Raw genomic sequence first — 26418 nt, forward strand, 5'->3', positions numbered from 1 at the left:
TATCATAGCAGCCTACGGTTGATTCGGCGCATTTTCCCTCGACTCCTTACTCGCTCACGCCGCTCATGGACTCCCATGCGTTGAGCTTGTCTGTACTAGGGTTTTCTCCTCGCAAGCATACCTCCCCAACAAGTGGAAGTCAACTCGCACGTCAAAGCCCTCGCGCACACCGGCATTGACTACCGTGGGGAAGCATATCTTGAAGAGGGGGGAGGTTGTGATATAGCTGCCCAGGATATATGTCATGGTTAGGTTGGCCTAGCCCTCGTCCTCCCCTACCCATGAAGCCGCTTGGACTGTGTCTCCTCAACAAGTTCTGACGGATGAGGAAGGCGGTGTTTTGCCTAGCGAGAGATGTAGCTCACACTGCTTGCACACTGGCCTAGTGCCGTGTGAGCTAGGCGTACCTCGACTTGTCATCAAGGTGGCAGATGAGGGTCACACAGCTCAACTGTCTGCCTCAGTCCCGATTTTTGTTGCTTAACAAAACGCAAATTCGCTCGGTTCAGGCCGGCCCGCTGCATTCCAGGCTTCAGCGTCTACAAAGCTGGGAGTTCGGTTCATGGAGACCCGTAAAGAGGTCCAGATGCTGCTAGGGCGACATCGAACCCAACAGTGCTCCAGGTCGTCAAGCCTTTTTGGGTTCAGATGGGACATCAGCAAGAAAGATCTGCCCATAAATGATCTTCCCATCGGACCCCCCTGCTCTGCCGCCACAAAGTACTCAGAGGTGCCATGTTACAAGGATGGCTTCGATTCCCCAGCATCGCCGAATGCTCCCTTCCCCCCTCCCGCACCACCATACCCAGCTCAACTAAAGCACTCGTGTCCCAACCTTACGGTGTAGTGTGGTTTGCTGAAAGGGGACTTCCATCTTATCCCTCTTCTCGCTATCTAATCCGATCTGCGTTCACCCCCTGCTTTATTTATGCCTTCATGGCCGGCCCCTCTTCATCATCGCTCCTACCCGCAGACCAAGGAACAAGCAACGTTGGCATCGTAACCCTTGCTCTGGGCCGTTACATTTTCTCATTGGCCTAGCAGGAAAGGCGACTCTGTAACGGTCATGCCTTCTTCCGTGGAATCGACAAAGGACTTAGTCACAAAAGGCCAATCAGCTGTTCACTCTGATCGAACCAAGATACCACGCACGGTCCGGATTTGTACTTTCTCTGCAATCACTCCCGGTTGCATACTACAAAGCTATGGTGACGGGATTCCAGCTGACCGCGCTGGGTTATGTTCCGTCTACACTGTGAGACAGTGAGATCACTTCCTTCCCAGAACGCAACTTGAGGTGCGTTACCGGCGTCTTAGCAAGTGCTTGCCTGCAGCCTACGGTTGAACGACCTTGTCTTGCTTCCGCGAGTGTCGGATGTTTGCGCCGGCCTCATTGGCCCACAAGCCCTTGCCTACCTCGTCTCGACCAGTATCCATGCATGCCTTGTCCTCTTGCGACCTTGTTCTGGGCTTACCACGGCGCTTGCTATACCGTTTCTTCGCTGCTAAGCAGATTTCTACACTTCTCATGTGGCTTCCTTTGCTACTCGCCGTTTAGAGTGTTGGCGTTTTCTCTGTTCCTTTATAGCCTGCTCACGGATGATACCGTAGAGGCATGCCCCGGATGGTCCAAACGCCTTAATGGCACAGCATTAGCCATTCAGCCGAGACCTCTGTGACCCTGGACTGATCATTATAGCCCTGTCGTCACAGGTCGACACTCAGAGCCAGTGAATACAAGGTGTGGCTCAGCTGTGCCGTCCGTTGTCGACCGTCCTCCATCATACATGCCAGAGGCGATTAGTTGCGGCTTGCCTCTATTTCAGGGACTCTTTCAAACATGCCCCCAAAAGGCGAGCCTTACCGAGTAACCGCAGTCAGGTACCTGGTCCCCTGATACTCCATACCCAAACTCTTCCCAAGTTTGTTGTGGCTGCCCGTGCAGACCCTGTCTGTATTCGGAGCCTGCCTCGACCCTTTTCTGTGTAAATCGGGGGCTCCGCCGGTATTAATCCTACACCTGTCCTACCAGCCAAGAGGGCATCAAGGAAAGGCCTTATTACTTCCACAGACACCCCACAAGATCTTGAGTGTTCTGGATCTGGCTTTCCTTAACGAGGATCTACAAGGACAATAAACAGTATCCTACAAGGATTTTGACGCCAACCGTTTTTATAGACACTCTTGCCATCAACCCGCGCTTTATCTGTCAACAGGAGACCACCATTGCCGAACCAACTACAGCCTCAACAAGGGTTTGTTGGAGCGTTTACTGAGAAATCGGTGGACTAGTGACCGTCTCAGCAGCCGGTTTACTCACACCACTGCTTCGTTTTGATCTTCCTTTTGACTGGTCAACTCTGGAGTTTTGGTACAACACACCCATACCCGAGCGCTGCACACACGACGAGCACTTCTTCGCCCCGTTCCCCAGAGCTTTCCGTCTCGTTTATACGAGCGATAGCCTAGCACCACGGATTTGGATCCCACGATTGTCGGCACAACCCCATAACCTCTCATTCCTTGAATCACCCCCGGCCTATCTCTAGTCTTCGGCAACTTCGAACCTTAAGGATAGGAGTTGCCATTACGCAGCAAGCAGACATCGATGTGCGTTTGTGACTTCTGCTATCAGCACTATCAGCCCGATTTCTTTGGCTTCGCTCGCTACATCAATCTCATTGAAGGCTCCCCCAGCAACAGACATTAGCTTCCTGTGCTGCCCGTGGCACAACAAGGACCAGCAGCGATCTCGCCAACGAGCATAAGATTCACCGCATACTCAGGGAGATTTTGTCATTCCAATGCTCGCTACATCCAGGAAAGGCGCTACGGAGCAAAGTCCTTGGTCTATCAGCAAGTTCGGAACACCTTATTCTAAGTCTGCAGACAGTCTACGTATGTCGAACTTTGACCCCGTGACGCAGTCGGACTGGCACGGCCAGTATTCGTTCCTTCCGCCAGGCGACAACAATCTCTTTTCGCATTCATACGAACACGTATCGGGCTCGACAGACAATGCGAATTCCCAAGCTCAACCACGATCTGTGGTTGGTCCAGGCAATCCTCTAGAGGTCGAACCGCCCAAGCGGGTAACTTCGCCATTAGGACACAGGGCCGATCCTCTAGGTCTACGGCAACCGAAGCAGTCGTCTCCAGCTGTTGAGCAGGTAGAAAGTCATAGCGAGCAGTATACCCAAAAGGCTGCCGAGGCGGCACACGAAGAATCCCATACGTCCACAGAAACTCCTAATATCTCGCTCGGCTCCCACCCACTAAGCTCTGTTTCTTCAGCCGCGCATGGACCAACATCATCCACAGCACAGTCAATGAATGAAGTGCAGTCGACAATCAAAGAGGAAGATGATGATGTGTTGGATGATGAAGAAATGATAGATGGCGATGTGGAAGGAGAGCCACAGGGGCAAGCACAGCCACAAACAGCAGCGGAGAGAACAGCACAACGCCGGAAGATGAAGCGGTTCAGGTAATTCAGACGGTAACTCGCAAGGCACGGAACCAGATACTAACTTGTCCAGGCTCACCCACCAGCAGACACGATTCTTAATGAGCGAGTTCGCTAAACAACCCCATCCTGACGCCGCGCATAGAGAACGGCTTTCTCGAGAAATACCCGGCTTGAGTCCTCGTCAGGTACAAGTTTGGTTCCAGAATCGGTAAGTTCTCAAACTAGAACCATTAGCTCGATCCGTGGATTAATAGATTGCCAGGCGAGCAAAGATCAAGCGCTTGACAGCGGACGAAAGGGATCGTGTTATGAAAATGAGGGCAGTTCCCGACGATTTCGACAATGTCCAGGCACTTCATGCCCCTTATGGAGCGGTTCACGGGCTTGGGACACCCTTGACCTCACCCGTTGATTTTGCTGCCTCGTCCTATGCAGATCATATGATGAGACCACTTATGGTGGACGTGCGGCGATCTGATACCGATGACCATCTCTCACCGACCGGGTTGAGCCCAGCGTTCGGGAGTATAGGCTTCAATCCCTCGAACTCGCTCAACAACCCAGACATTCTTTCACCGATGTCACCCCCTTCTACTGATAGATACGGATACAGTAACCATCTCTCAGCACCGTTGAGTGCTGGAGCACGGTCGTCAAATCCATTTGCGCGACAACCTGGTCTCGACACGAGCGTACATATGCATAATCATCATTCAAGACATCAAATACGCCCATTACACCCTCTTCAACTTCGAGAGACCATGAACAGGTCTCGCGCCGATACACTTCAATCTCCACTCCGTACCAGTATGTCATGGAAGGGCGATTCCCTTGACTATACAACCTATCACGGCAGCAACACTTCACCCCCAATGGGTAGCAGGCCACAAAGCCTGTACCACCAGGATCATATGAACAGTACCTCCACGGCTGGCTTGGGAAGCTATGACTCAACTCACTATGCGGGTAAGCTGTTATTCGATTGAGTCTTACTCTTCTCATATCTAATGGCTGATCAGCTTCATATAGGATCGACCGTCCAGTCGCCTACTCACTTGAGTTACCCCAATTATCAGTCATCTAGTCTTCAAAACAACTCTCAGAGAAACTCGCGCTTGAGGGCTTCCTCAGCCTCCTTGCCTCTTGGTCTCGATTTACGAATGCAGTTTCGCTCAGCTGTAGGAGCCAGTAGCTTACAATCAACAGCACATTCGCCAACTTCTACTCGTACACCGTCTACTTCTCAGCTAGGCAGTGGCGGCGTCTCTTCTAGCTACTCTGCGTCGAGCTTCCCATCCGCACCCCTTTCGGCACCCGTCGATTACTCCCTTCCCCGTACATCACCTTACAGGCCACCGCCACCGACAGGGACAACGGACTATTCCATTCCGCAGATGAGCGCTCCAATCGCCCCTCCCAACGACTTCTCGCAAGCGTTTCAGGCCAGCATGTCTAGTGGTGGAGGAAGTTCGAGGAATACACAGCCATTGAGGGATAATTTCGGCGGAAGTGCCTTGGGGTTAGGCCATGGTCATAACAATCCGGCAAGCCACCGCACCACTGACGATTATTCTGCACATGACCCCCTAGGCATGAAGCGGAAACGGAGTTATTCAGGAACGGTACCTGCGGTTTCAAGTGCACAGGGAACTGGGGCGTATGGGGCGGCGGTTTGAACATTGACGACATGAAAACGCTTTTTTTTCTTCTTCCGAAAACGACATGGACGGGCATATTTCGAAAGTCGGGTCGGTCTATATGGGTCGCTGCTAGATTTGCGTTGGGGTTTTTGACCAAAGAGTCGGGTGGCAATGTGCTTTGGGGTGGTACGCGGTATATGTTGACAATTTCTTTTGCTGTATTCGTGGCGTATGACTTTTCGCGGAGACGGAAAAGACACTTCGACTTGTTTGTCACATGTCTCGCTGGCATTATTATCTATATACCAGGGCGGCTTTTTGGACGCTTTTACGAATCAGTTCCCTTGTTTTGTTCTCTTCAGCTTGTTTGGATTCTTCCATGACTTTTCACTATGTATGATCTTGGTGTTTCAATGGTCTTCACGGGGTGGCAAGGTTACGACTACTGTGGATTTCTCGAGAGGGTATTTTCCTCAAGGAGCTATTCTTTAAGGTGATCCATATGGAGGAGTTGTGATGATAGCAGCATTTTGGGTGGGTGAGGGTGGTGGCAGCAGCAGAGTGTTCCAAACTCGGCATCTGTGTATTCAATTTCTTGTGCCTTACAGATACTGTAATGCTTTTAACCCACGAGGCACTCCATTGGTTCCCACGCGAGTCTAAGTTTCAATATTCGACTTTTACTGGGGCACTTCACTGGTTCCTTTACTGGTATTAAGAATGTTTGTACTTACCCATGGCCGAGACAAAACGATGTGATGGGGGTACCGGCATCTAGGGCTCGCTCACTTTTGCGGCGATTTCACTGCTAGCAACAGTGACATTCTCTAACAATACTGTTTTCCTACTTTGCCAACGGACGCCCTACTTTTACCAAAACGTCAATTCTCTGACCATGTCACGTCAATAGCAGCCAGATGACAAACAGCCCGGAATCAGTGGACGGCCTCGCTCTCGCTACCTGAGTACCTGGCTTGGCGAAAACAACCTACCGGCTATAGTTGACAAGACGAGGTATATGATGAGATGGAATCCAGACTCCTATCGATTCAACCTTGGGTCGGCTCCTGGGCTTGTCTCCGCAGTGTCTGTCCCCGCTATGCAAGTGCAACGTCGCTGAGTGACGACGGTTCGGCATCATCACAGACACTCCTGGGTTGCCCTCCAGGCTCAGCTCCTCATTACCAAAATCTCGGACTGTTCTCTCCCCCTCGATAACCCTTTACTGGATTTCGGGTGCATTATCTATGGGCCGAAACGGTGTTGCGCCATCCGAGTTGCCCAGACTGGCGGGACCGCCATACAAGAACCGTTGGGCGGAGGCAAGATGATGTCGACCTCTCTGCCATCTCGTATTCAACACTATCAGCCTACCCATGTCGGCCATCACCAAAGCCCATCTCCAGCGTTGCTGTGACCATCGCATGACCAAAAGGAGTGCACATATGGGTCTGGTCTGATCAATATACGGTGCCTCCGGCTAAATTACTGTGCCTTGCTGAGAGTAATGGGCTGTCGCAGAGACCAATCCAGAGAGCTCTTGGGACATCTGCTCCATCCTTGACAGATCAATCTATCTCTCATGTTGGAGGAACCCCAGGATTAGGTCATGTTCATCTCCTAAGCCGTCGGCATCGGCAGTACGCCAGGGCAGGACGCCTGACGCTGTAGGACATCTGGCGTGAGTTCAAAGCTCTGGACCTGAATGTTCCTAGAAAATGACCAACATGTACGAATGAGCCAGAAATTCGGTCCAGGTTCCGTGGCGTGGGCGTCCACAGTGGCTAGTCAATGTGTTGGGCGAGAGAGGTCTGGAATCTCTATGCTTTCTTGCCTCATATCTCTGACCCTGTTATCTGGAGATGAAGAAATCGTGAACTGAACTCATGCTGGTTGGTGGCTCGAGCGTGTAGTCGATGAGTTCGTCGAACGCCAACATGTCGAAACGTCCGAGTACTCCAAAAACAAGGGGTGGTCGACTAGATCTGATCTTGAGCGCCAACCAACCGCTCTCTCTCTCTCTACCAGCCGCTCTTGGTGTTGGTAGGAGGCACGGGACAGGGAACCAACATCCCGTTCGGCTTCCGGTGATCACTCAACGATAACAGCAGTTTGTTTGTTACGCCACAACTCGGTTGTTCGGTAGCTTCAAAATAATTCCAGCAACGAACGCAAATTTGGTCGTCTGAGTTGTGCGTCACTCTTCGTGATCATCCGGGCCGTTTGTTCTGAAAGCGTCCGAATGTGCATGAAGCGGCTGGCTGGCCAGAAAATTCATGAGAAGACGGTTCCGAAGAACAAATGTATTGCTTCCCGCTAGGGCCGTGGTATCCGTTGTCGTTGGTAGAATGCTGTTGAGTTGGGGTTGCATTCATCACGGTAAGTCACTCCACACGGGTGTCCAGGCGAGTCGAGAGCGGTATCCGGCAAGCAGAAGCCAACGGTACTTGGGCAAACTATCGATCTCGCGACCATGGGCAGCCATGAACGGGACTGATATGGAGGGAGAGGGGGTAGGTAGGTGCCTTCACGCCCGAGTGGACAGAAATCTTCTGACAACCGACACCAATCCGACGAAAGTAATGTGGGCTTTGAGACAGTTGACGGACTATCGAAGCTAGGACAGTTAAAGGTCAGGTTGAGGAAGATATGCTGTGGTGCTCGCTTCTTAAGTAAGACCGAGACTGGAAAACCCATGAGCCCATATCCACGGGCTAGTAATGACTCTTCCATCTAGATATAGTGTGTTTGATACCCAACCTCTCCAACTGCAAATTGCATCCTTTGCGTAAAAGCTCTGGTTCCCTCTCTTAACTGGCCTTTCTGACTCTTAAATATTGCATTCCATGGCTCTGGGAGGACAAAGGGCCATTGCTATCCCATTTTACTGGCCGCCCGCTGTCCTCTATTACGCGAGCCGTGACTTTCCACACACCGCCGGCGTCCCTTCGTTGGTGATCCCGCCTTGTTGACCCGTGTGCAGGCTGTCGCGTGATAAACAACAAGTGACATTGTAGATGGAATTAGATTGACCGTTGATCAAGAAATCACTTACAACTGGTGTCAATGGGAATGTTCGGTTGGTAGAGTTAATAGCAATAAAGTGAAGATAGATTGTGTTTGTGTTGTTCAAGGTGATTGGCATTTTCGGTGGTTGAAGGATCCAAGACCAGCAGATTGGTATAAAGCCCCGCCCCATCTAGCCTTGACGTTTTATGATCTTGCTCTTGTGGAAGTGCTGCTCGAATTTCACTCGGCTCAAGACGTTCAAGAACCGAAATCATCACGAACTACACAAGACAACCAGACCGCGCCAGACCCATCTCAACACGAGCGGCCTCCATGAACACGTTTGCTCCGGTCAGCAGCGGGAATTTCCTCACAGTAGTTACTGGAGCCACCTGCGGAGAATCCAATGGCGACAAGTCGACCCATAACCACCCGATAACCAAGCCTCTGACAGGATACAGAAACAAACCGAATGTTCGATCGCTCTACGCGAATGTGGCATGTGGCGTAACAAGCAAAGGGCAAGAGTAGGGCGAGTCATATGAGAAAAGAAACAGGAAATGGAAGGAACGACTGAAGAGAAAGAGGCCAAGACAGGGAGGAGGCGTAGAAAAGAACAGAGCCAAGAGATACGAGGCAAGCATATGGCAAGAGCAAGGAAGACCGAACAAGGCAATAGAGAAAGAAACAGCAATTTGGAAGGGGCGAGGAGACATATCCACATCGCTCCACCCATGCGCGACGGGCGTTGTTCGAAAAGCAGCCAGAATTACATTCAGTCACTCCGAAGGCCGAACTTGCCACAGCTAATTGGTAATGAAGAATCTGGACGAAGCCGGAAAACTGGTGAGGATGGGCGTTCAATCACCGACCACGACGTTGAGGTTTGTTAGGCAAGAGGATGAGAAGGAGCAATCTTCAAAGGAATTTGAAAAAAGGCAAAATTCATGAAATGGGAAGAAGGTGTTGGATAAGTGGCAGGTTGAGGGTCACCACCTTCCTGTTCTCAACCCACTTTTCCCGAGAAAAGTACAGAAAGTGGAAGATTTTATGCGGTAGGACCGACGGATGGGCAGGAATGAGGAGGAACTGGAAGCTCAGGCACCAAACGTTCTGGCTCGCAGACTGGAAAAGAGTAAAGTGAATCAAGATTAACCGGGGGGGGGAGCCTATTCCACCAACAAAGTTGTCGATGGCGACGGAGCAATGGATATCCCAGTTGCTCGGATAGATCTATTCTGTCGTTGTCAAAACGAGAATATCTCGTCAAGGCATCGCGACATCTGCAAACCTTTCCAGCAGCAGGACCTTCTATTGGGACCATATAAGCCCCCAAGTTCAGACCTTCCAACAAGTTCTAGTAGCCGACGTGGTAGGTGTGTGTGCTGGAACCCAGAAAATACGTGGTGTTTTCGTAGGCATGCAGCTGGCCTCGAGTTCAACTCCAGGCTTGGGCAGCCGAGCTTTTTGCTTTTTCCTTTTTCAAACAGTAGATGCAGGGACAAATGGTTCAGAGCGGACATACCCAACATCGAGAAGCAGTGAAGCTCAACAACTACCGCGTACAACAACGAGTTGTTTTGTTTGTTGAGTTTAACTAGTCATTACCTTGCATATATATACGTTCGAAAGTCTATCGATCCACTCCTTTTATGCTTCCCCTTTCCAAGATCACCTCCACTGTTTATACGTTTATACCCCGTTATGGAGCACAAGATTACCTTTTACCCACATACTTCTCATCTAATCATACCTCCGCTGCTTCACTACCTCGCAGCCTGATGATGTCCCCTCCTATGCACCTGCCCCTGACTCTGCCCCTGCTGAATCTCATCTACCGCCGTGCTACCCCTTCGCAACGAGCTCCTACCACTTCCCACCGACAACCGACTCTGTCCCAACTCCGCCAGCTCCTCAGCGCTCTTCTCACCGGCCACCTTCTTCGACTTATTCCTCCCCGTGGCCGAAGAAGGACCACCACCGAGCACACCACCACTGCCTTCATCACCACCACCACTACTCTCCCCTTCCTCCTCCCCCTCGTCCTCCACACCCCCATAACTCCCCCCAACACTCTCCATCGTAAATGGACTAGCCGTCGGCCCATCCAACACCGCCAACTCCTCCCTACTCAACCACCTCGGCAACAACACCGCCCTAACCGGAATCAACGCAAAGATGATCACCGGGAACCCCACGGCCGCGACAGTCTGGGTGATAGCAAACGTCGCTCCAAACCCAACCAGCTCGATAATCACAAACAACCAAACCCGGCTTCTCCTCAGCGCTTTATTGTTCAGCGGGTGGTTGGGGCTGGTCAGCCGGCTGTCTTTGAACAGGAAAACCAGCTTTTGCGTGATGCCGTTGCCGGCGAGGGCTTGGTAGCCCATTATAAAGAAGAGACCTGCCAACACGCCCTGCGGGATTAGATGAAGGACGATGAGGAGGGGGCCGGTCATGGTTCCCAAGGTGAGCAGGCCTTGGGCGAGGTTGGAGACGCGTTGTTCGACTACGGAGATGGGTTTGAATTCGTATGACTCCGAAGGGTGACCTTTGGCTTCGGAGGAATCGGCGTCGGTGTCATCATTTGTGACGACCTTGGTGACGCATAGAGAGGTGGTGTGGAAGGGCGCTTGCGGGATGAGGCCGTTGGGGAAGGGGATGCCGAGCAGGCCGGAGACGCCGGTGGTGAGGCCGAGGAGGAAGAGATCCCAGTGGAAGCCGGCGGGCTTGCGGAGGGGGAATTCGGTGCCTTGGGCGATGAGGGAGGAGACTGAGTCGTGTGGTTAATATAGATTATGGCTGAGGGAAGAAAAGAAGCTACTCACCATTATGATCAAACCAAAAGAGAATGGTCAACAGCAACGCAAACGGAATAGCCAAGAACACATGTCCCACGGGGATATCCCAAAAGTGGATAAACCACCCCCTAATCCAGCCATCCTCATGCGGCGTCGGGGAAAACGCCTTGCTAACCTCCAAGTGCTCCAAATGGATATTCTCCAGCTTTCCAAAGTGGACAAACCCAGTGAAGAAGACCACCGTCAACGGTGTCCCATAATCCTTCAAAAAGACCCTCACCGTATGGTTAAACAAACTACCATCGCCCAGTTCACCACAGATATACGCAATAGCAAAGACGCAAAGAGCCACGACAACCGACAGATAAAACGGCTCCGCGTCCCCAAGGCGCTCCAGCACCTGAATCCCCTTCTGCAGGTAAATAAACGCCACATAAAACCCAAAAATATCGCACGGAAACCTCGTGACGAAGCGCAGCCAGTTGCACGAGTTCGTGACGGCCAAAATCCAGTGAAACACCAGAGACCAGAGCCCGATCCAGCACATGAAGGCCATGTAGTTGGTCCCCCCCGTCGTATGTTCCATGATGATGTCGTAGACGGTGTAGTTGAACACAGTAATCGGCCCCGTCACCCCGACTATCACGAGCGGCTGACACGCCAGCAAACTAAACACCACGGCCCCCAGCACGCTGGCAAGCAGAACTTCGTTCACCCCGTACATCCGGTCTGTCTTGGTGAACATGTCTAGAGAAAAGGCTAGGGCGGGAAGGATGTTGGCGAAGTACATGTATACCGTGGCGGGAACTACGCGGTAGTTCCAGGCGTCGGTCCAGTCGGAGAGGTAGTAGGGCGCGCGGCGACGGAGGTCGTTGATCATGCCCCGGAAGAGACGGATTTTGTACCATTTTGGGGGGCGGGGGGTTTTGTGACTTCCAGTTCCGGATTCTCGGTCGAATCCGGGGTTGTGGTGGGAGGGGTGGAGTCCTCCGGCTCCGGCTCCGGCTCCGGCTCCGGCTCCGGGGATGGAGCCCGGAAGGGTGAAACTGCTGGAGTCACCCGGGCCGGGACCGGGGTCCGGTTTTGTTGTGGATGCCATTGGGGTTCGGTTGTCGTGAGACTTTCCAAAAGGCCGATACCTCAGCGGTCGCTCAACTTTCGGAACTGAATGGTTGGTCGGTTGGTGAAGGGGGGAAGTTGCGTCGCTGTGGCCTGTGGGGTACCTCAATTGCTATGTTCTGTTTCGTTTCGTTTCGTTTCGTTTCACTGTCCGCACCCTCTTGATTATCGCAGTGATGAAATGAGCCAGAATTTCTGATATCTCATAGAACCGTCGGGGACGAGTTGACGAGTTCGCGAAAGCGTCAAAGCCAATGGATACCAATGCCGTATCATCTTCAAGCCAAACACACAATCCTGCGCGTCAGGAGAATGTCCTTCGCAGTCGCCCCTCGATGGTGTTTCTGGTCTTGCGCCCCGGCGATCGACGACGCGTGCGTGAGTGTGCAGTGTAGAGACAAAACTTTTGTGAGATATTCACACTTCATCGATCAATCAATGCAATAAATGAATGAAGGAAATTCCCATCCCCTCCTATCTACTGTACGTTCTCTTCACAGTTCAAATTTTCGGTGATTCAATTGACGGTCATTTCTTGGCTATCCCTTCCCCAGATTGACCCCTGTCCTCTCCATCATTCTTTTCTTTCAGCGGCGAGAAAACAGTGGGTCCCTTTCCAAGCCATTGCCCATCGGTGACGCTACAGCAAAATGAGCCCCCAACTTGCACTTCCTCATAGAGTTTAGACGGCATTATGTTCAATGATAGAGATAAACCATCGCCGGCACAATATATCCGTTGGATTGATACATATGATCTTTATCTTGAAAACATATCGCAAATACGTAAAAAATCAAGAGGATTCATTCTGTATATGCAAACTGTCCCCCAACCAGGCATTATAACAGTCACCCCGAACGATACCCATCCCAGTTCCTATTCCTCCCGTCTATCTTAATGATATGATGCAACAGGCTCGCTATAGTAGTGCGCTTGCTTGTCGTTCGAAGTCTCGTGAGTTTTGCATGTGAAATGTTTATGTGTTTATATCCTTCCGCTTTCTTTTCTTTCTTTCTTCCCCAACCCAAACCAAATTTCGATATGCGTACAAGAGTAGAGTACAGTTACAAATTTGTGTACAAGAGAAAACCTGATGAATCAGGTATTAAGTGATGGCATCACGCGCTGCGGGGGATCATCATGACCTTTTTCTCTTTCTCTCTTTCATCCTTAATCTTCCTTCTTCTTCTTGAACAACAAACGGAAAATGCATGTAAGAAACGCCCCCCCTCTCCTTGGTAAACATAACATTTGGTGGTACAGAACAAATCAACATCAACAACATTGAGTTGGGGGATAATGGCTAAAACAACAACAACAACTTCCCTACTCCTTCTCCTTCTTCACACCCCTCGCGCGTCTCATCTACCGCCGCCATTCCGTTACTTCATCCCCATCACTTTTGCTCCTTGCTCTCACCCTCCTTGTTGCCCACGGCGTCGGCTTTCCCTTCCTTCATAGCCGGTTGCGGCCCCCTCTCCTCGGGAGTATCAGTGTTCTCGGTAGGGAACGGTGGTGGCGCGCTCTTGCGCTCGCCGTGGAAGTACTTGGAGAACTCCTCCTTGTCGGGCCACTCGCGGGGGCCGAGGAGGCGGACGAGGTCGTCACGCGACAGGACCTCCTTCCTGAGGAGCTCCTCGGCCACCATGCCGACCTCCTTCTTCTTGGCCGTCAAAAGGTCCTTGCACTGCTTGTAGGCCTCGTCGACGATGCGTTTCACCTCGCTATCGATGGCCTGCGCCGTCGACTCGGCGAACGGCTTCTGGAACCGCTCCGCGCTGTCGTCAAAGTGCAGCATGCCCACCTTCTCGGACATGCCCCACTGCGTCACCATGGCGCGCGCCATGCGAGTGACCTTCTTGAAGTCGTCGCTGGCGCCCGTCGTTACGACGGGGAAGTGGATCTCCTCGGACACACGGCCACCGAGAGTCATGGCCATGCGGTCCATCAGCTGCTTGGTGTTCATCAGGTAGGCGTCACCGGAAGGCAGGTATTGAGCGTAGCCGAGCGCGCCTTGGCCACGAGGAATGATGGAGACCTTGAGAAGAGGATCGGCCCACTGGAAGAACCAGCCGCAAATGGCGTGGCCGGCCTCGTGGTAGGCAACTGTTTTCTTCTCCTCGGGGCTGAGAACCAGGGACTTGCGCTCCAGACCACCGATGACACGCTCGATAGCCTGCTCGAAGTGGATCATCTCGACCGTCTCCGCGCTCGCTCTGGCAGCTGTTTACGTTGTTAGCACCATAATCTTAGCGGAGATCAGCAGGAAAGGGAAAACTTACCGACAAGAGCAGCCTCGTTGACGACGTTGGCAATGTCAGCACCAGCGAAGCCAGGAGTCAAGGCAGCGAGACGACCAGTGAGGAACTCGATATCCTCCTTGGTGACAATCTTAGCCAGATGGACCTTGAAGATGTCCTGGCGACCCTTCATCGTAGGCCTATCAATGTTGATGTGCCTGTCGAAGCGACCAGGACGCATAAGAGCCTTATCGAGGATATCGGGTCTGTTGGTACCGGCAAGGACAACTACCTGCTCAGTCGTGTTGAAACCATCCATCTCTGTAAGAATCTGGTTAAGGGTAGCCTCGCGCTCATCGTTTCCTCCACCCCTGAAGCCGCCGTCGGAACGAGACCGACCAATGGCATCGATTTCATCAATGAAGATGATGCATGGAGCGTTCTTCCGCGCCGTGGCAAAGAGATCACGGACACGGGACGCACCGACACCGACGAACATCTCGACGAACTCGGAACCGCTGACGCTGAAGAAGGGAACCTGCGATTCACCGGCAGTCGCCTTGGCAAGCAGAGTCTTACCGGTACCGGGAGGACCAGACAGGATAGCACCACGGGGGATCTTGGCACCGAGCTTCTGGAAGCGCTCGGGCTCCTTGAGGAACTGGACGAACTCCATAATCTCGACCTTGGCCTCATCCATGCCCGCGACATCAGAGAACTTGACCTTGACCGCGGAATCGTGGTTGAACATCTTGGCCTTGCTCTTGCCAATGCCAAACATGCCACCGGGGCCGCCAGCGCCGCCAGGACCTCTCCTGGAGATGTAGGCAAGCAGACCGACGAGCACCAGGGTAGGGCCAAAGGCAAGGATGATGTTACCCCAGCTGAACTCGTTGGCATAGCTGACAGGTATCCTCTCAGCAGGCGGAATTCCGAGCTCGGCCTGGGCCTCGTCTAACCTCCTCTCGAAAGCGTCGATAGAGCCAATGGTGAAGTAGTAGTGGAAGCCGGGAGCAGTGGCGGCCGATTCAGGGTACATCTGTTTGGTAGCCTCCTTGTTGAGATCCACAATTACACGATCCTTAACGACCGTGAGCTTCTCAACCAGGCCCTTCTCCAGGAAGTTCTTCCGTAGCTCTTGCCAGGTGATCTCGCGGGAGTCGTTGCCAGGGAACAGCACCTTGTAGGTCCAGAACAGAACGGCGGTACCAATAACGTAGTTCATGAGACCACCATCGAAACCCTGGGGAGGCTCCTGGCCTCCTTGGCCCTGACCCTGACCCTGAGCACCAGGCCGCTTCGGCCCTTGCTGGCCTTGTTGCTCGCCACTTTGCTTTCCTTGTTGGTCGGGCTGCTTTTGGCCGGCTTCCTTGCCTTCACTCTGCTGCTTCTGTTCCTCCGATGTCTGCGCTTTCCTGTCGAAATCTGACTGGTTCGAGGTGAAAGTGTTGTCATTGAGCCCACTGGCGATAGACTTGGCATTTGGGTTCTTGTTCATGTATTCGACCTCATATTCACCAAGGTCCTTGGCCAGCATAACCAGAGACTTCATGCACCTAAGCTGCTCGAAAATGGTGATGTTGCCACTGATCCACTTCCGAAGAAGCTCTCTTGTCTCTTTTGGGCAGCCGTAGTGCTTGATACCCTGGAGGATGACATCCTGGCCTTCAATCTTGATTCCGGTCTTCATGGCGGCCTTCTGTATGAAAGCCTCGAAATCCTTGAGGTCCTGCTTCTCCATGCGCACCCATCCTGGGGGCAGGGGGCGCTTGGGCTCCCAGTCTTCCTCTTCCTCCTCGGGCTTGGGCGACTTGTTGTCGTCATCCTTCTTGGGTTCGGGCTTCTCGGTCGATTGTGTCGAGTAGAGCCGGGAGGTAGGCAGCTGGCGAGCGGACGAGAGGGAGGCCCGGGGGAGGCGGGATGCACGGTATGCGGGCCGGGTGGTGGTCCGGAGGGCCTGCCTGGCGCAAAGCGCGAGCTGCTGGGACGATTGTCGGAATCTGACCGCCATGGTTGGAGGAACGGTCGGGTATGGGAGGAGAGCTGAGGGGTGCTCTTCGGGTTGGGGGAGGGGTAGGTCAAGGGTGGTGTTGCGCGATGCGCGGATGGGATTCCAAGCTGGAGGTTAGTGCGGGCACACCCCAATCGAAGCAAACAGGTATCTATAAAGTAAAAGACGGATGTGCAGCTGGTCGTCCCCTAGCTGCCGTGCACTTTGGCGACGTGAATTTGTGGGCGCCTAGGAGGTCGCGGAAGCTCGGTGGTGGTGGTGAGCTTGCGATGGGACGTTGAAGGTTGCAACTGCAGGTAGTCGAAGGTGGTGGGCAGGCAGGTAGCTGATGATGTACTGCGATGTAAGTATGTAGTGGCGGCGGTAGAGCTACGGAGCCGGCGAGCTGGAGTGGAAGCTGGCCTGACTGGGATTCCACTTGGTCCGATATGGCCGACGGGGGGCGGCACTGGAGAAAATCAAGTCAAGCCATTTGCATCATGCGGCCGAGGACCCCACCCGCCCGTAGGTACCAATGCTCCACACTCGGGTCGGAGCTGCCTCTGACATCCGCTGGACCCTGAGAGCTTCAGCGCTCGGGCGCCTCCAAAACCTCCAACTCCAGACATCTATGATCCTCACAGTTGCGTCACGTGTCAAGGCAGCTGCCAAGAAAGGGAGTCATTCATATGCCAAAATGTGTACCATATTGTGAGTATGAAAGTGCTTCCTCTTAAAACAACTATTGAAAATTAGAGTCAAAACAACTTGTTGAAATGTTATGACCCTCCAGAATGTAAGTGTTAAATAGCAACAGAGATGAGAGTTTTCCCAGCACAAAAATGCAATGCATGCCCCCCAATTAGAGACCGTTTAAATCCCTTCAAAACCCATGTATATCCTTCCCTCCATGGTAGCCCGCTTGCCAATGCAATAAAATGCAGGGATGCAATAAAATGCATAAAACGTGGTCTCATCTTCCATCCAATCTTCCCCTTCTCTATTCTCGAGAATTCCAACCTCCTTTTGTCTAGGTTAGACGACCCTTCATAAGACTCTCCACCTGGCCTCACCAGTAGTTTCCATTGCTTTGCCAGAGATGACCCTTTCACTGTCACCGTTGCTGTGGTACATCGCTGCCAAAGTTTCCATTCTCGACACTGGGATATTCACCACCGCTCATCTCTGCCCAGTTCCAGTCCAGTGTTACCGGTAAGCTGAACAAATCTTGCGGCAACATCGGCTGTTGGTAAATGGCTCTTGGGTCGCCCGCAGACGGGTCCGGCAGCCCATCAACCGGAAAGTCGGCAGGATTCATATTCGCGATGGCACCGAATCCAGTCATATCAGCCCAGTTGCCGTAGTCAATGCCTTCCATGCCGGTTGGGGCGTCAGTTGTGAATCCGTCATTCCATCCGTTGGGTGCCATCCCCGGTGATGGACTCTGGCTGAATGGACTGTATCCGCTCTGTGGGGTGCGGGTGCTTTGCACACCTGGCGAAAGATGATCTTTCACTGATCCGTGGTTCGGCTGTGGTGTGGCTGTACTGTTTGCTGTCGGAGGCCGCGGTGTCATGGTTGCGTTTGGATTGAATGAAGAGGCGGGATCCGCGGGTGCTGTATTGCTCGATGCTGCCTTGTTACCAGATGCTTGCTCCTGCACCTTGCGCTTGCGTCGTGACGAATTCTCTTTCTCGGCTTTATCGATGACAACCTTTGCAATGCGCTCGAATTCGGCGCAAATACCGAGCATGCGGTGAACACCGCCGGTTTCGGCCTCATGACCAAGCATGGACAGGAAGGTCACAACCACATTCATAAGTTTTGCGTCAGAACGTGCCCTAGGGTCCAAAGGATTCTGGAGGATGTTTCCGAATAATGTCACCAAGGCGGAGACAGGGAAGTATAGCACCATCCTGTAACAGTTATCAGTAAGTCTGTGAATCATTCTTGATTGAGGGTTAGACTTACCAGACGCATGAAAAGTCGCCTTGAGGGATGTACTTGAGCAGGGAGATTGAGGCTCTTGCGGCTGATGTGCACAGTGCTGCTGAAGAGAAGATTCTGGGGTTCAAAGGCCTGGCATTAAGGCCTTGAATGGCAAAGTTTGACAGGCGACTAGTCCAGTATCCGTGATGGATAGACATGCGATGAATCGTTGTCAAGCAGTTGTAGTAGGTAAAGTGCAGCATAACGACGTGAAGGATTAGCGGTGTATGGGATGCCTTAATCTCATGCTCGGGTCGGAAGTCGATGGGAATGCTGTCTTTCCAGTCTTCGAGTTCCTGATCCAACTCTCCAATGGTGTTCAACAATTCACCATCCGACTGCTTCGTGGCCTTCGTCGCGTACAGTCTTTTATACACCTTGCTCTCGACGATGGAGATCTCGACCATCTTTCTGAAAAGGTTCATCTTTCCTTTCCCGTCAGCAAGGGGAATGTTACCGATGCCGTCGGCGGGATCTTCGTCAGGAAGGTCAACGTTCATGTCATCATCGTCTTGCGCAGGCGGTCGTCCAGATCGTAAGCAGAGGTCCTTATCCAACATATAAGCGATCCAGAATACCCGTTTCCGCTGTTCGATCTCAATTGGGTTTAGGTTGAAGCCGGTTCCGCGCTTATGGAGGCCGATAGTATGTGAAAGGCGAATTGCTGTGGCGATGAGAAGGAACGACGGCTGTGGGTTAGGAGTGCCCTGCATGAAGAGAGACATACCCAAAAGAGCCTGGACACTAAGTAGGTCAGTATTGCGCATCGTTAGCTCCGAGAAGACTGCCATGGCATTCTTCATATAACCCCAAGCCTTATCATCCTCTTCCTGTGGAACCAAATTGCTCATCACCCGCAGACGGTAAGCAATAGCCAGCGCCACGTTCAAGCTTGCCCACCATCCGGATCCCTGATACGGGTCAGGGGAATACTGTCTTTCGACCAGATGCATAAATGTTGGCTGATGAAACAGCGGAAACATGCAGTTGAAGTTCTCAAAGTAGTCTTTGAGAAGCGACATGGCTTCCGGCTTAGGAGGGAGCTCTTTGAAAATTACCCGGCGGAACAGATCGCCAAAAACGTCGGGCTTCCATCTTGTCCACCTGTGGTCCTCAATGGAGACATCAGAGATCATCTGCTGGAATGAGCTGTCACCCATCTTCTCATTGACCCACTGAATGCCCTTGGGAGAGAAGATTGAGAAACCGGAAGATGACCCTTTCACAAGTTAGCAGTGACACCATCAACCCAGAGCCTACAAGTTGAGAACATACCAATGTAACGAGTTTCGCCGTTGTTGTTTGTGACGAGGGAGCACATCATTTCAGACAAGGCTGAAACCTCCTGTTCTGGCTCCTCCTTCTCCTCCGTCTCGGGAGCTATCGAGGCCCTCTTCCCTCCTTCTTTGTCTTTGGCCGGTTCAGGCAAAGGGGAGGCCAGCGAACTGCGAGGCGTCGAATTATTTCCATCTTGACCTGATGTTGCCTGAGAGGGTGAAGTAGGATTGGAAGCGGCGGCCTGTGAGGTTTGTCTCGACTGTGCTGTCTTCTCTGCGAGCTTTCGTTCAAGTGTTCCGAGATCGGTGGCCCCGTTATCATCGTCTCCAAGCAGACCTGCCGAGCTGGTGAGTATAATGACGAGCTAACGGCGAGGTATGAAACATACCTGATAGTCTCAACAAATGTTCCATGCGACCTAGCCGGTTCTCGAGGCCTTCAATGTACTTGGCACTGCAAGACATTCAACGATAAGCCAATGTTCACTACTCTGAACGTCTGTGGAGGTAATGACATACCCCTTGGGCGGACTTCTCTTCTTTTCCACTTGGGTGAAGACGCAGTCGGTCTTGTAGTTTATGCAGTGTGTGCAAGCTGGCAGCTTTCCATCACACTTGATCTTTTTCTTTCTGCACATATCGCAAGCCTAGGGGGATGGGAAAGAGCTCTGTTAGCGACTGTTTTCCAATGGACACCTCCCAGGTTCTGATCTCCGTCAATATCTAACCATGACTCACCCTTGCTATCCTCCTCCTCTTTGCCTCGTTTGTATCTTCAAGCAGTCCATGCTCTCCAAACATTTGTGCGACAGCTAGGTCATGCGGTAGTTGCTGGATGGGCATGCCATGCTCCGTGTAGCCCCCGAAGATCTGAGGCGGCTGGTTCAACAGCGGTGGAGGTGCCATGGGCATCTGGAAACCGCCGTGGAGGTGATCCATGGTGGTGGTGGCAAGAGACAGCCGTCGCCGTGTATATTAGTTTCGAGCAACACAGTATATGTTGAAGAATCGGGATCGCCTGGTCGGCTATGGGGTCGGCGGCCGGTTCACTTATCGGCTGTGACGTTGGTGGTGTCGAAGGGAGTCGGGTATTATGTATTAGGGAGAATGTGGAAAGCCGTTGACGAACTGGGAGATCTGGCGGCGGGTAGTACCCAAATGGGCCTGACGGGGACTGGAGTCGAGGCTCGAAAAAAAGAAACTAGGCGCCCGGGGTACAGGGGCAGGAGTGTTATTATTACGCAGGGGCAGGTGGTGTAGTAGCTGCTGGAGCCGGAGGCCTTTCACACCCTCACACCTCTCACACCCTTCCACTTCACACCGTACAGTGGTCTGTGGTGTCTTGGTATCGGATGGTCCCGTCTGCGGTCTGTGGTAGAGTGGTAGCAGGAACGTGAAGGACAAGGTGGGACTTGACTAGCCCGCTTCACACCACTATTGTCAGACTTAACGGTCGAATCAAGGGGCCGGAAAACAGGCCGGATCGCTCGGAAATCCGGGGCCGTGTTTGGGCAGTGTGCGGTCGGCACTCGATGTCTTTACTATGTATGTGGTTGTGCGCCGAGTCCAGTGAGATTTGAAGCGGAGGAATCCATCCGCTCTAGACCGTGGCCGCTGTTGACCAGTATACACGTAAAGCCGTTGAGGCTCCTTGTGGGCTAGGGTAGGCCGTGGTAGGCTATGGGTAGGTGATCCGTAAACGGTTTCTAACGGCGAGGAAGTGGAAGCTGAACTAGAAAGGAAGACGTGCAGCTTGATAGGATTCTTGTCGGATGTTTAGTGGCTCCAGTCGCGTATGCTAGTGCGGTATAGCACAGAGCATGGAACTCGCTGTCGGGACCGACTGACTCGCTGTTCAAAGGGTCCAAGTGAGATGGCGGTAGGGCTGAAGAGAATGACAGCTCAAACTCCAAACCAAGGAGATTGATACTCGCAGGTGGTGATGATGGGATGTCGGGTCTGGAGAACAAAAAGAGAAGACGCAGAGAAGTGGAAACTTGGATGAATGCAGCAGTCAATTTGTCAATCAAGTGCGATTAAGTGCGTGCACGAAGAGGAAAATGCCACGAAAAAGGAAGGATCCGAGTCAGACACTCGGGCGTTATTCACAGCGAGCTTGGACGCTGATAGGCCCGTCGTGTTAGCGGTTATAGTATCATGTGCAAGGGGGAAGGAACTTCCCCTAACTAATGTGGAGTTGATATCCGCTGAAGAGAAGCTCAGCTGGAGTTGCCCAACTGCAACTTCAACATCGCATCACTTCCAGATTCGAGGTGGCCCAGACCTCGACCCCCAGATGTACGAGCTGGGAATAACGATTCGAGTCAAAGACGAAACATGAAACTTGCCACTCCACCAAACCGATTCCATATCCTTTTCAGAGGCACGATACTCAAGAGCTATATCATCAAGGTGAAACGACAGATCCCGACAACCCAGCTCATCGGTACGGTTTGAAGCATTGCCTGGGGAAAGGGTATTATCGATGACAAACCCACCTCGGTCCAATGAGTTAGAGTACCATAGTAAGTTTAGCCAAGCGGCAAGCCTCTTACACAACACTCATGTTCTAGTCGATGACCTTCCCCGTCATTCTTCCAATGTCGTCGTCAATTTCACTACGCCGGCAAGATGCCAAGATCAGGAAGCATCATCAGCCATATCCTCTCTGTCCAAGCGCGGTACGGTACATAAACCATTGTGCATTGCGGCACGGCACGGCACGATAACTTCACCCAAAGACAAAGACCATCATGTCTCATGTCTGTCCCCATCGAGCTCCTCTCAACCACTTACCTACATATGTGCGCCCACTACCCACAGACATTTGCTCATGGACTTGATGCAGAAATCTCAACGGTATGCACGAGAGCAAGCCATGGATCGAAAATCGAAATCGAAATCTGAATCCGAATCGGAAATGGCTTGAACCCTTTCACTTCCCTAGATCTCATTGTTAGTAGCACGCGACTCGGCAGCCCCAAGACATCTTCTCCAATTCCCCTTCCCCAAATTCCTCTTCACGATCTCCCTCAAAAAAATGACATTTGTCAGCCAGCCATTCATTCTCTATCCACAGTTATTATCATCGTCAATCATCCCCATCCAATCACCCATTACCCGTCCGTCCAAGCGCACAAGCAACACGAGGAATCACACTGATGAGACAGCAGTAAAGCATGAGCGCCGAGCGGAAAGAAGCCGTTATGTACCGTCCATGTCCGACCGTTTGCATTTTCTCGTTCGTTAGCCCCGTCTCGCCCGCCGAACCCCATGCTACGGTCTAACTCCGAATAGCTTCCCCCCCATTAACATCAACCTTATCGGTTTCATCAGTGTCTCACCTCCTTGCTTTGCGTGGCTTTGCGGTGGCATGTCACGATGTGATGTATAGAAAGGTAGAAAGAGGCCGCCTACTGTCACGATACCGACCTAGCATCATGAAAAAGCGACAAACGATAACGAAGCGAACTGAAAAGGCAAGTCGACGGATGGAAATAATTCCGCAGCTTGGTTGGATGCTTGCCAGGAAGAAGGACATTGAGGAGAGGGATTGCCCTGTTGGATATGGGATTAAAAGAACAGGAACTTGCTCTAGGGTCGGCCACGACTTGCCATCTCGTGACACGAACCGTCCGTGATGTTATGCTATCATGTTGCATGATGTGATGATGCTTGGTAACGAAGGAGGCTTTGACGCCGTTGGGATGGCAACCAGTTCTGATACTTCTTTACACTCTTTCTCGACGGATGGAATATTTTCTCCCAACTCACCTCTTCTTCTAACATCCATCATATATCTCATCTTTGTCAATGTCTCTTTATTCCTCTCATTACTATCACCAGAATCCCATCCCCTCCTCCGCCCAACTTACCCAGTTCTACCACCAAGACCTAGACTACACAATATACGATCTCCGCCACTTTGGGGTAATACAATGATCCCATCGCACAGGCTCTTCTTACCTTACACCGACGCCGCTCTTCTCTTGATCAACAACGCCTCCCATACGTTGGTACAATGTGCAACGTGTACGCGGGAATAAAGAACGAACCTTTCTGCGGCCACGCTATTACTCCATTCATCTATAATTCCGATTGGGCCGTCCGTTCTATTCGAACAGTCACTGAAAACCACAGTGTTACACGATACCTCAGCATTTTCTGCTGCAGCACTTTCTTCTTCTCTTTGTCTCTTTGCACTACTTGCACTACTACTTCACTTCCCTTTCCCCATCTTCATATCTATCATATAGCCCAAGGTATATGCCGCCCTGTCCTCCAAACACTTCCCTTCCCTTCCCTGCCCCTCCGACTGCCGCCGCTCCCTGAACACCAAAACCATCAAAAGAAGTAAAAAAGAGCTTTTATCACGTTCCAAAATTCCTCCTCTCCCCCTTTTTCCTCCACAGCACGAACATAGCATGGCGTAGTCCGTTATGCCCGTGCCTCCAGCGACTGATGACCACAAGACATTATAGAATAAAGAGTGTGTGTGCTAAGTGGAGGGAGATGAGAAAAGAAACATGTACAACGACAAATGATGCCTAAAAAAGATGACTACTAGATTTCCCAGTCAAATGGCGAACACGGTAGAAACTTTTGGATAAAAGAAGAAAAAAAGGTCAAAAAGAAGGTTGATATCATATCCAATGAAGGTCAAGGTTTAACAAAAATGATTGCAGAAGAAGAAAAAATGGATGGCTTGATGTGGGTACAAGATGGTAAAAGGCTATGTCCAAAAAGAAAAGATGAAAAAAAAGATCCATCCCTTCACATATCCTCAGTAAATCTTGACCCAGATCCTCGGGACCCATCCCGTGATACCAGACTCCGACCGATCGGGTCCGGCATTAGTGAAGCACGTGCGGGCGGACTTGGAGGTCCATGGCTACCGATCGGCGACGCCGGCGTTACCGGGCGCGTGTCATCTGAAAAGGGGCTCAATCCTCCTACTCCTGGTGATCCTCCATCCTGCTGAACAATCGCGGTCTTCCCCGGTCCTGACCTAAAGACGGGAACGCCGCTTATGGGTCGCATCGGAGACCCAAGTTTGAGTCGCTCTCCACCGAGACCAAGGGCGCCCGTCGTCCCGTCGGTAAACGCCATTGAATCCCGATAGTACACGCTCTCGTGCGGATCCGGGTCGCTGTATCCATCTCCCCCGGATTCTAGGACGGATATCAGCTTCTTGCCTGATACCCGGTAAAAACCCCGTTCTGCAACCGGGGGCTCGGCTGACGCAGTCGAGAATCGCTTGGCCGCCGTGAGGCTGACAAGAGCAGACGGGACTGCATATGGAAGGCCTCTTTCCGTCATTCCTTCTCCTCCTCCTCCATTTCCTCCACCACCTCCACCATTGCCGCCTCCTCCTTCCAGAGCTCCTCCTCCCTGCTCATGCCCGCCCCGTTTCCGGGCTGCAGCCGCCAGGCTTCCACCTTCGCCCAGCAACCGGATGTTGCCGCCGCCATTTCGCTTCCATTTAAGAAGGAACAATAACAGGAACGCAACAAGGGCCATGCCGGCCGCCCCGCCCACGACACCTCCGATGATGGATCGCTGAGCGGTGGGCGTAAGTCCGCTGGAGTTGTCGTCCGTGTTGCCGGGGTCGACATGCGGGGAGTCGGTCGTTCCGGCGGGGCTTGCGGATTCGCCACCGGCGCCCGCATCGCCGCTGTTGCCTCCTCCGGTTCCACCTGCTACGAGAGTCGGCACACCTGACGAAGTGGATGTGAATCGAGTGGTTGAAGCTCGGCTTTTGGTGGAAGAAGCGAAGGTGGATGTCGAACTTGCGAAGGTCGATGTTCGGGTGGTGTTTGCGAACAAGGAATGGGACACATGAGTGCCGTTGGCATAAAACGATGGGATGCGAGCTACATGACAAGGCGCGCACACAGGCAATGTGTTAGTCACTCACTGCGGATGGATAGAAGCTATTCGATGGGGGGAAAAGATGGGACGAAAGAAGGAAGCATATGCATACTTGAAGAAGAGTTGAAAAGACCGGAGGATAACGATAGTGTGGGGAAGCTCGAGGCGCCGTCATGGTAAGATACGGACGAGCTGTTGAAAGGAGCGGACGTCAAGGCCCCCGGCGCAGCCACGCCGGAGGACAGAGACAGAGAAGCGGACGTTATAGACGACTCCGTGTCGACGGAGGCAGTTGGCGACGGTGTCCCATCGCCAAGTCCCGGAACTGTGACAGGCAGGGTGGGCAACGAGCTACCCAGGTCAGTGATTTCGGCAGTTCGCGCGGCCACAGGGTCGGGTGACTGCGTAACAGGTTCGGATGCCAGAGTCGAGAAGTGGACGAGAGCGCCGGCGTCATCTATGATCTTGATGACGGACACAGTCTGGACCACTAACACTGAACGTGCATTTAGTAGTCCTGGTTCGGTTTGTTGGGTGGGGGTGTCTAGTGGTGAACGAATGTCGAGATGGTTGTGGTTTTGGAGGGTGGTGTTGTCGCTGTCTTCAGGTTGTTGTTGTTTGGAGGATTGGTGGTGGTAGCGAGCGTGGTTGTGGTTGTGGTTGTGGTGTTGGTGTTGGTGAGGAGTTTGATCAAGTTCCTCTTCCGGATGGAGCTGGCGTTGTTGGTTGTGTTGGTGGTGCAAATGGCGGTGGTTGTGCCCAGCGCTGGAGCCTGTATGGGAATGGTTGATGTTCTGGGTTTTGCGGGCCTGAGAGAGTGAAGGCCCGCCAATGTGGTTAGTCATGGCGTGTGTGGTGGTGCCTGCAGCCAGGCAGCCCAGTGACAGTTGTTGGAAGTTGTTGGAAGGCGTTGGGTGCGCGATGTGGCTGTGATCAACGAGCGACGAGGGTTAAACGAGCGACTTGTCCAAGATGGACAGCTTGTGGTGACTTTTTTCGCGGGGCCGGGGGTT

General features: G+C 52.4%; 5 protein-coding genes across 5 annotated transcripts; 1 reads left to right on the top strand and 4 right to left on the bottom strand.

The window, feature by feature from the left end:
- The first annotated feature begins 2662 nt into the window (after window positions 1-2662).
- On the top strand, window positions 2663-5243 carry B0H65DRAFT_126971 (uncharacterized protein). Its single transcript, XM_062820758.1, has 4 exons — window positions 2663-3487; window positions 3540-3677; window positions 3732-4435; window positions 4499-5243. The coding sequence occupies exons 1-4, from the start codon at window positions 2805-2807 to the stop codon at window positions 5143-5145; spliced, it is 2172 nt and encodes a 723-aa protein (XP_062684905.1). The 5' UTR covers window positions 2663-2804; the 3' UTR covers window positions 5146-5243.
- Window positions 5244-9664: 4421 nt separating this feature from the next.
- On the bottom strand, window positions 9665-12160 carry B0H65DRAFT_568829 (HCO3 transporter family-domain-containing protein). The gene is made up of 2 exons (XM_062830403.1): window positions 10947-12160; window positions 9665-10891 (listed from the first exon to the last, which is right to left on the bottom strand). Exons 1-2 carry the CDS (start codon window positions 12016-12018, stop codon window positions 9885-9887), a joined length of 2079 nt encoding a protein of 692 aa, XP_062684906.1. The 5' UTR covers window positions 12019-12160; the 3' UTR covers window positions 9665-9884.
- Window positions 12161-13434: 1274 nt separating this feature from the next.
- Window positions 13435-17180, bottom strand: B0H65DRAFT_507005 (matrix AAA protease MAP-1; the record flags this gene model as incomplete). The annotated part of the gene is made up of 3 exons (XM_062828109.1): window positions 13435-14261; window positions 14321-16333; window positions 17159-17180. The coding sequence occupies 3 exons, from the start codon at window positions 17178-17180 to the stop codon at window positions 13435-13437; spliced, it is 2862 nt and encodes a 953-aa protein (XP_062684907.1).
- Window positions 16957-20473, bottom strand: B0H65DRAFT_568835 (fungal-specific transcription factor domain-containing protein; the record flags this gene model as incomplete). The annotated part of the gene is made up of 5 exons (XM_062830404.1): window positions 16957-18184; window positions 18240-19476; window positions 19533-19871; window positions 19983-20181; window positions 20273-20473. 5 exons carry the CDS (start codon window positions 20471-20473, stop codon window positions 17383-17385), a joined length of 2778 nt encoding a protein of 925 aa, XP_062684908.1. The 3' UTR covers window positions 16957-17382.
- A 3660-nt stretch (window positions 20474-24133) lies between these two features.
- B0H65DRAFT_127234 (uncharacterized protein) lies at window positions 24134-26417 on the bottom strand. The gene is made up of 2 exons (XM_062820762.1): window positions 25518-26417; window positions 24134-25407 (listed from the first exon to the last, which is right to left on the bottom strand). Exons 1-2 carry the CDS (start codon window positions 26248-26250, stop codon window positions 24308-24310), a joined length of 1833 nt encoding a protein of 610 aa, XP_062684909.1. The 5' UTR covers window positions 26251-26417; the 3' UTR covers window positions 24134-24307.
- Window position 26418: the final 1 nt, after the last annotated feature.

The sequence above is a fragment of the Neurospora tetraspora genome (assembly GCF_033439725.1).
Source record: "Neurospora tetraspora strain CBS 560.94 chromosome Unknown B0H65scaffold_2, whole genome shotgun sequence".
NCBI lineage: Eukaryota > Fungi > Ascomycota > Sordariomycetes > Sordariales > Sordariaceae > Neurospora > Neurospora tetraspora.

Excerpts from the sequence above, each read along its gene's own strand:
- B0H65DRAFT_126971 (XM_062820758.1), top strand. The coding sequence starts at position 2,805 with ATGCTCGCTACATCCAGGAAAGGCGCTACGGAGCAAAGTCCTTGGTCT. Across the intron at positions 3,678-3,731 it reads CAAGTTTGGTTCCAGAATCG|GCGAGCAAAGATCAAGCGCT; the intron begins GTAAGTTCTCAA and ends ATAGATTGCCAG. Across the intron at positions 4,436-4,498 it reads TGACTCAACTCACTATGCGG|GATCGACCGTCCAGTCGCCT; the intron begins GTAAGCTGTTAT and ends AGCTTCATATAG.
- B0H65DRAFT_127234 (XM_062820762.1), bottom strand. The coding sequence starts at position 26,250 with ATGACTAACCACATTGGCGGGCCTTCACTCTCTCAGGCCCGCAAAACC. Across the intron at positions 25,408-25,517 it reads TCTTTTCAACTCTTCTTCAA|CTCGCATCCCATCGTTTTAT; the intron begins GTATGCATATGC and ends CTTGTCATGTAG.
- B0H65DRAFT_568829 (XM_062830403.1), bottom strand. The coding sequence starts at position 12,018 with ATGGCATCCACAACAAAACCGGACCCCGGTCCCGGCCCGGGTGACTCC. Across the intron at positions 10,892-10,946 it reads CTTTTGGTTTGATCATAATG|TCTCCTCCCTCATCGCCCAA; the intron begins GTGAGTAGCTTC and ends CACACGACTCAG.